Consider the following 8,410-nt stretch of genomic DNA (forward strand, 5'->3'; position numbering starts at 1 on the left):
GGCACTTGAATCAGTAGGACATACCATCAGGACTCATCTCTGAGAGACTAAACATCTAATGCCCACTTTTGTAGAGACTAACATAAAACACCTCAAAATTGACTATGCCTTTCCCCACAGGAGCTACCGTTCCAGAACCAGACACCCTTACAGAGATTTTGACCTCAACACTACAGGAGATGGACTGGATAGCATAAGGCTGTATTGGTGCAGGATTCACTGAACAGAGCAAAGCCAAAAAACCCCACACACCCCTCAAAAATAAATAAAATTTAAAAAGAAATATCAAAAAAAGAAAAAAAATCTATCCCCATATGTTCCCAGCAAATGGCATACTGGCCTATATGAAATTTACCTATTCATATGCTGTTCCCTTCTGGAATACCCACAGGGGGGAAGTTATCCTTAGTGCTCGTGACACTAAGTTATTTTAGTATTAATAACCACAATATTCTGATTTTTCAGTATTTTAATCTTTTGCATTAATAGATGCAGTTTAGTAGGGTGAGTAAGAGCAGGAAATCTGGGGCTTCCCTGGTGGCGCAGTGGTTGAGAGTCCGCCTGCCAATGCAGGGGACACGGGTTCGTGCCCCGGTCTGGGAAGATCCCACATGCCGCGGGGCAGCTGGGCCCGTGAGCCATGGCCACTAAGCCTGCGCGTCCGGAGCCTGTGCTCCGCAACGGGAGAGGCCACAACAGTGAGAGGCCCGCGTACCGCAAAAAAAAAAAAGAGCAAGAAATCTAAAGCCAGAATTCCTGGGCTAAGATCTTAACTCCAACACTTGGGCAAACTACTTAAACTCTCTGTGCCTCAGTTTCTTACCTCATTAGATTTATCATGGGGAATAAATAAGTCAATAAATGTATTTAAAATACATAGAAACAGCTATATAGTCAGTGATTAAAAATCTAATGATAAATCATTAGATTTATCATGGGGAATAAATAAAAGTCAATAAATGTATTTAAAATACATAGAAACAGCTATATAGTCAGTGATTAAAAATATTAGCTCTACTCAGCAGCATTCAGAGTACTCCCATCTCTGAATGTACAGTTAAGACCCCTTGTTTAGTTTTTTTAATTATGCATTTGGGCATATAATATTATGACTTTGAAAGCAAGAACTTCAAAGTCACAGGTGTGAACTTACCCTCTTGCTTTGCAATCATTCCAAAAAGTGCTTTCTTGATATCAGAACTGTTGTCATTCAATTCACTGTCTCCTTTTCCACTATCTCTCACACTAAACTCACCTGGATTTGAATGTGTCCTGGAAGTGAAAAGGAAAGAACTACTCTGTTATCCATAAAAATGTACAAAATTTCAAACCCATGGCTTAGAGATAATGATAAATACTCTGCAATTACCTTAAACTTGCAGCAGATTTATCTTCTCCCCACAGGAATGTGGAATGAAAAGGACCTGAGACGGAACCCTGTTTAAAAAGAGGTGTGAGAGCAGCAGTTAATAATATTTCACCCTTAGATATCAGAACTGACAGAGCAGGCACAGCATCCCTCATCTGCAGTGCTGCAGGAAGACACCATTTAAACCCTGATGGAAAGGGATTCGAGCTGGATCCATAAGGAAGTTACCAGGGGCCGAAACAGCAGGAATAGACCTGGGCCTCCAGGAACACATGAGCATCAGGCCTCCTCCTGCCCTCATCGGTGAAGAATTTTTCCTCTCAAATAAAAAATAAGTCCCGAAAAATTAGCCACTTGAAATCCCAAACCTGATCAGGCACTGAATTTTCATAAAGCTCCCAGCGTGAAAATTTACTGAATGCTAACGAGGACACTAAGAGAGCTGGGGGTGCGCTACCTGGGCCCAGGGGATCTCGTTCCTCTTCCGAGGCGAGGGGCATAAGGACACCGCACTGTTCCCGGACTGGGAAGTCTCGGCAGACTCGTCCTACGCCTCTGAGGAAATGGAAAGCCGCGGTGTCTCCACGAAGAACCTTGGGTTGAACCTCCCAGGATCAGCCCCTGATGTCCTGCAACATGGGCAAGCCTGGCCACTGCTCGCATGGCACCTGCTCTGTCTGTGCTCACAAAGCCTCTTCCTCCGCGTCCTGGCCTTGCCTGAGCAGGAACAAGTCACGGTGACGATGGCCACCGGTGGAAGGCCGCAGCCGCTGGTCAAAGCCCCGACCACAACCACGGAGAGGTCAGGGTGTCGTCCTGCTCCATGCGCCGTGCGCCGTCCCGCGGATACCTCCCATTCCTCGTTTGCCGGCGGAGGCGGCCGTGGCACCAGCACCACCCCTCCGCCAGGTGGCGCCGAGTGCGCGGGCACGAGGAGCAAGGTGGCCGTGCACTACCGGGCCGGCCGGCCTCCGGCCGGCACCATGATGGCCGCCGTCAGCGGGTCGGCGGGCTGCGGGGACAGGCGGCACTGCAGGGACAGCTCACCCGTGGCCGGGTGTAGCGCTAGCGCCCCGGGGCCGCAGTCGCTGCGGAGAATGTAAGTCAGCTCCGCGTTGAGGTCTTTGTCCGTGTCCCTAGCCTGCAGTCGGGTCAGCAGGTAGCCCAGGGGCGCGTCCCGGGGCCGAGGGGCCTGGGCTGAGTCACTGACGAGCGGCGGGGTCACCAGCCGAGGCGCGTGGTCGTTCTGGTCCTCCACATGCAGCCGCATCACGGCCCGGCCCCGGAGCGGCCGAGAGCCGCCGTCGAGCGCCTCCAGCCCCAGCCGCAGCTCAGCCAGTTTCCTCGCGGTCAAAGCACTGTCGTGCGTGCAGCTCCCCAGTGACGGGGTCCAATGAGACGTAGGTGGACACGGAGCCTCCAGCAGCCGGTAGGTGACCTGGCCGTTGCGGCCCAGGTCCGGGTCCCTGGCGGCCACCGAGGCCAAGTAGGCCCCGGGCAGGTTGTTCTCACTCACCGACACCTCGTAGACCGGCCGCGTGAAGAGCGGCTCGTTGTCGTTCTCGTCGCTCACCCGCACCAGGTAGGGCCGTACGGTGCGCAGCGGGGGCGCGCCGCGGTCCTCGGCCACCAGGGTCAGGTTGTACTCGGCGATGCGCTCGCGGTCCAGCGACCCCGCGGTCACCACCAGGTAGCTGCCCGCGTAGGCCGGCTGCAGTCGGAAGTGCTCGTGCCCATAGAGGGCGCAGCGCACCTGCCCGTTGGCTCCCGAGTCCCTGTCCGAGGTGCTGACCAGCGCCACCAGGCTCTCGCGTGCCGCCCCCTCTGGCACCAGAGAGATGGCTCCGGCCTCTGGCGTCCCGGGCCCGGTCGACGAGGTCGCGTCCGCACCCCCGAGAGCAGCGGCGGCGGCGGCGAAGGGCGAGGCGACAGGCGCGCCCGGGGCGGCCAGCGGGGTGATGGCGATGTCCGGCGCGTTGTCATTGACGTCGCGGATGCGCACGATGACCTTGCAGGTGGCGGCGCGGGGCCCGGGGCCGCGGTCCTGCGCCCGCACGTCCAGTTCGTAAGTGTCCTGGCGCTCGTAGTCCACGGGCCCGGCCAGGGTGAGGCGGCCCAAGCGCCGGTCGAGGCGGAAGAGGCGACGCGCCTCGGGCGGGGTACGGGAGCCGAAGGCGAACACCACGTCGCCGTTGGGGCCCTCGTTGGGGTCCGCCGCGTCCAGGTCGAGCAGTAGCGAGCCCACGGGTGCGTCCTCCGCCAGCTCCACCGCGGCGACGGCGCCCTGCGGGAAGGCCGGGCTGTGGTCGTTCACGTCCAGCACGCGCACACTGAGGGCGGCCGTGGCGGAGCGCGGTGGGCGGCCTCCGGCCTGGGCCACCAGCTCCAGGTTGTAGGCGGCCTGGCTCTCGTGGCCCAGCTCCTGCAGCAGCACCAGGTCGGAGCACTGGGCACCGTCCGCGCGCGTCTGCAGCTCCACGCGGAAGGGGCTGTGCGGCCAGGCACACGCTCTGCAGCCCATTGGCCTCCACGTCCTCGTCTATGGGCACCTCCAGGGGAATGCGCGTGCCCACGGTCGCGCCCTCAGACACCTCCTCCGGGATCTGGGCCCGGGAAAAGCGTGGCTCGTGGTGGTTGACGTCCCTCACCTCCACCTCCACGTGCACCAGCCGGAACTTCTGCCAAAAGCGTACCACTTTGAAGGCCTGGCCGCACAGCCGCTCGAGGTCCAGGCCCGCATCTCTGAGGACGGTCACCCTCTTGCACCTGGACCAGCGAGCTGTTGATCTTTATAAGGTGGAACTGGCCTGGCACCTCGCGCTGGGAATTAAACAGGATGTGGTCAGACAGAACACCGATGAAGGTGCCGAGGGCTTCTTCCTCAAAGGTGAGGAAATTGACAGTTTCGGTGCAAGACCCTGACACCAGAAGCAGCAGCAGCAGAAGCAACAGGGACCCCAGTCCAGCCCTGTGTAAAGTGTCAGCGGGGAACCTGAGCCTCCAGTGAGACATTCCTGTTAGTCAAAGGGAAAGAAAAACACCAACAATCCGAGTCTCTGCGCTCAGACTTCCAGCCTTCTCAAGGCCTCCTAAGTGCACAGCCAGGAGACACTTGCTGTCTTAAAAACTTTTGATCACTAAACCCTCTCTGCTATGTAATCGCTTTTCTCTGCCTGGGGCCCAAGCAAGCTTTTTCTGAACCCTACCGGGGAGGTTACGTAGGGAAGAATATGCATCCATCTGGACCAATCCACAGTCTCCCGGCCTCTGGGTCATGCTCTTCCCTTGAAAGAGCTCACAGAAGGGCCTGGAGAGCTGAACAGTGGCCAGGTCAGTGCAGGGGATCATTAAGATCCTACAGGGCTTCCCTGGTGGCGCAGTGGTTGAGAGTCCACCTGCCGATGCAGGGGACGCGGGTTCGTGTCCCGGTCCGGGAGGATCCCACATGCCGCGGAGCGGCTGGACCCGTGAGCCATGGCCGCTGAGCCTGTGCGTCCGGAGCCTGTGCTCCGCAACGGGAGAGACCACAGCAGTGAGAGGCCCGCGTACCGCAAAAACAAAACAAACAAACAAAAAAAGATCCCTACAGAAGTTTATACTATAAAAACGCACCCTGCTGCTTTGCTAGTGTGCCCGAATCTCACTTTGAGAGTATGCGCAGGGGACCCGCAGCATCTTTATTCTTTCCTGAGCACACAGAGTCCTCGGACAGAGGCACAATTGCTATTCTCCTTTACCATTTTGAAACAAACGCATAGATGCATCCTTTGCCACCCACGGTTATCCATCTATATTGGGTTATCATTTCCTGTATTGAAAGATTCTGGGGGAGCAGCTTCTCCAGAGTCAGGCAGTCTCTAATCAGAGAAGAACTGTTTTCCAAAGTAATCATTTCTGAATAGCTTTTCCCAAGCAAAGAAACCATTAATGATGAAATTTCAGCCCCTTCATCTCCTTTTATGTCAGTAATTACTTATCCATGAAGACTCGGTGTCAGTCAGGGAGGTTAGTCAGCCACAATTCACTGCAAGGGATAGTTAAGGGTAAGAAAAAGATTTAGGGAAATACATTGCAGTCAGTCTCGTTAGAAAATTGTTATACACCAATTATTTTTTAAAAGCCCTTGGCTGAAGAAAACCGCAGGTGGCCTGATAGGCTGAAGGCTAAAGAAACATTAAACCATCTGTCTAAAGCACAATAGTCCTATATTAAGTTCTCTTTATGTGTGAAGTGTTCTAAATGCTAAACAGTCCCACATGTTAATGATGACATTGTTCCTCATGCCATGGAGCCGTCAGCAAGGCAGAGTGTTCTTTAACCAGTCATCTTGAATAAAATCAGTGAGCAGGCTAAGCTATTAATACGCCCAGGCTATTCTTAGCTCCTACATGACCTGTAATGTTATTGATTCCTGCAGAGACATGTCAGTAAATGACTATTTTTTTTTCCTTTCACTCTTAAGAGGGAGGTGCACTTATTTTAGCACCAGGATCGGTGAACCCAGTTCTGAAACTGAGCCACCTTTGATGAGATAATTAATTTCCAGGGGTTTTAATTTAGTGGAGCATTTGGCAATGACTCTAATTATAAGTACCAGTAACCAATAGAGAAGTACAGTGGGGAGCATGGCTTGATTTTCATCAGGTACTCTGAGATCCTAAAAAGAGAAAAAGCTTCATTTTGTTTACTTTAGATTTTTTTAATTTAATTTTTTTATTGTAGTATAGTTGATTTACAATGTTGTGCTAATTTCTGCTGTACAGCAAAGTGACTTAGTTATACACACATAGACACTATTTTTTTATATTCTTTCCCATTATGATTTATCACAGGATATTGAATATAGAAGGACTGGGAGTTTGTGATTAGCAGAGGTAAACGATTATACATATGATGGATAGGCAACAAGGTCCTACTGTACTTTAGATTTTTAAAATTTTGCCTGATGAGGCATTCATCTGAGGAAGGAAACAACTCTACTTCAGTTTAGTGAGACTAGATTTCTTTCTTTTTTTTAAATTTTATTTAATTTTATTTATTTATTTATTTATTTATTTATTTATTTATTTTTGGCTGTGTTGGGTCTTCGTTTCTGTGCGAGGGCTTTCTCTAGTTGCGGCAAGCGGGGGCCACTCTTCATCGCAGTGCGCGGGCCTCTCACTATCGCGGCCTCTCGTTGCGGAGCACAGGCTCCAGACGCGCAAGCTTAGTAGTTGTGGCACACGGGCCTAGTTGCTCCGTGGCATGTGGGATCCTCCCAGACCAGGGCTTGAAGCTGTGTCCCCTGCATCGGCAGGCAGATTCTCAACCACTGCGCCACCAGGGAAGCCCGAGACTAGATTTCTTGTTGGCCAGTATCCTCAATGGTATTAAGACAGTTTGCTTTCTTTCTTAGAACTGAGTACTCCAAGGAAGCATCTGGTTATTCAGTCTTTGGGTCTCAGGGAAAACAAGAGGATCTGATCCCTTTACCCAATTTCTTCATTCCTGGGTGCCCCTTATCGGAAAACTGAAAACTGATTCGGCCCATGCATTTTAAAAGGCACATGCTTCCATGCACTTTAGCCAGGAGAGGGACCCATTTCATCACAGTCCAAGTCTTGGCCCTTCTCTCTCTCTCTCTCTCTCTCTCTCTCTCTCTCTCTCCTCTCTCTCTCTCTCTCTCTCTCTCTCTCTCTCTCTCTCTCTCTCTCTCTCTCTCTCTCTCTCTCTCTCGGCACACAGTCCCTACCAAGCCTGGCTCTTGCCAGTTTTCAGCGTCATTCTTGCCATTCACTATCAGAATAACGGCTCAGTATCCTGAAAATGAAGACTAGTCTATGACTCTATCTACTGAACATCAAAAGACCCAGATAAAACATTTTAAAAGTCAGGCAATCATACACATTACTTCCACAATGCTAAACAACTGGCCACTTAATGTTTGAAAACGTCCACCTATGATGCTTAAATGCTTGATTGCATTTTCCCCACTTCGCCTCCAGCCGTTTGGCAGCAAGGAGACCATCTATGATAAGGAATGTGCTATATTGTCAGAGATTCATTATTAGCGTTAGCTTTGTTTCCTAGTAAACAACCATGTTATTAAAACACTGCTTTATGAATGAAAGACAGCTGGAGTTTCAAGAAAGAGACATTTTCTGAAGCAAAAATCAGTTCTGTGCCAGTAGATTGACAAGCTGAATAATATAGAAACTGTATGATCTGTCCCCTTAGGATGTGTCATCGGGAAGCCGTGTTTACAGCCTTGAGCCCATGGTATCTCATGTTCCATTCTGTTGGCTCTATTAGATAAAAATCTGTCTCAATATTAAAAGCACTGTGGCAGAAATTTGCTTTATGTTGCTTGTTTTCCCATTTGCCAGCATATTGCCAAACTATACTGCCACCACTACAGGAAGACCAAAATGTGGATAAAGCAGCAGTTTGGTCCTCTTGCTCAGTTTGGTTTCAAAAGGGATGAAGGGGGGTGGGGGGATTTGGTTGAACTCCCTACAGTGTTTACTTTTGTTCCTAAAACAAAAGTACCAGACATACTAGTGTTCCCCCAAAATGCCAGAAAACCAGATCTGTAAAACAGGATTTGCATTCTAATCATTTAAATAAAAGATTTTCTCTTTTGCTGAACAAGAAACTCCAGCGTGTCCCTTACACACTAAGGCACGCTGGACAGAAACTAAGATAACTTTCACCATAAACATGGGGGGAAATGGTCCCTAATTCAAAATAGTGCCTGTGCCTTTGCATATTCCCCTTTTCCTATTACATAAAACTAATAACATATTTAGGGGAAAAAATGAAACCACAGGAAAATCCCTAATGTAAATATTTGGCTAGATTATGGCGTCCACACTTCAGAGTAAGCATCAACTTCTATAGAACCTTGAACTAACAGTTCCAGAAACAGTTTTTGTCCCATTTAGAATAAATCACTCTATGTACTATGTGAGACCCATTTTCATTTCTCAACTGAACAAACATTCTGGAGAAAAGGTTATAATGAGCAAAACATTATCAAGTGCAATGTTGCTGTCTTAAAGC

At 50.4% G+C, this 8,410-nt stretch overlaps 1 protein-coding gene and 1 long non-coding RNA gene across 2 annotated transcripts; both read right to left on the reverse strand.

The window, feature by feature from the left end:
* Nucleotides 1–1,189: 1,189 nt before the first annotated feature.
* LOC125961917 (uncharacterized) lies at nucleotides 1,190–2,211 on the reverse strand. The gene is made up of 3 exons (XR_007473028.1): nucleotides 1,827–2,211; nucleotides 1,370–1,437; nucleotides 1,190–1,272 (listed from the first exon to the last, which is right to left on the reverse strand). It is a non-coding gene; the product is annotated as an uncharacterized LOC125961917 (long non-coding RNA).
* Nucleotides 2,212–2,321: 110 nt separating this feature from the next.
* LOC101281502 (protocadherin-8-like) lies at nucleotides 2,322–4,381 on the reverse strand. Its single transcript, XM_012534727.1, is given in 5 exon segments — nucleotides 2,322–2,711; nucleotides 2,713–2,783; nucleotides 2,786–3,873; nucleotides 3,875–4,120; nucleotides 4,122–4,381. Coding segments are annotated over 5 exon segments (2,055 nt in total).
* Between the last annotated feature and the right edge of the window lie 4,029 nt (nucleotides 4,382–8,410).

The sequence above is a fragment of the Orcinus orca genome, chromosome 18, assembly GCF_937001465.1.
Source record: "Orcinus orca chromosome 18, mOrcOrc1.1, whole genome shotgun sequence".
Taxonomy (NCBI): Eukaryota; Metazoa; Chordata; class Mammalia; order Artiodactyla; family Delphinidae; genus Orcinus; species Orcinus orca.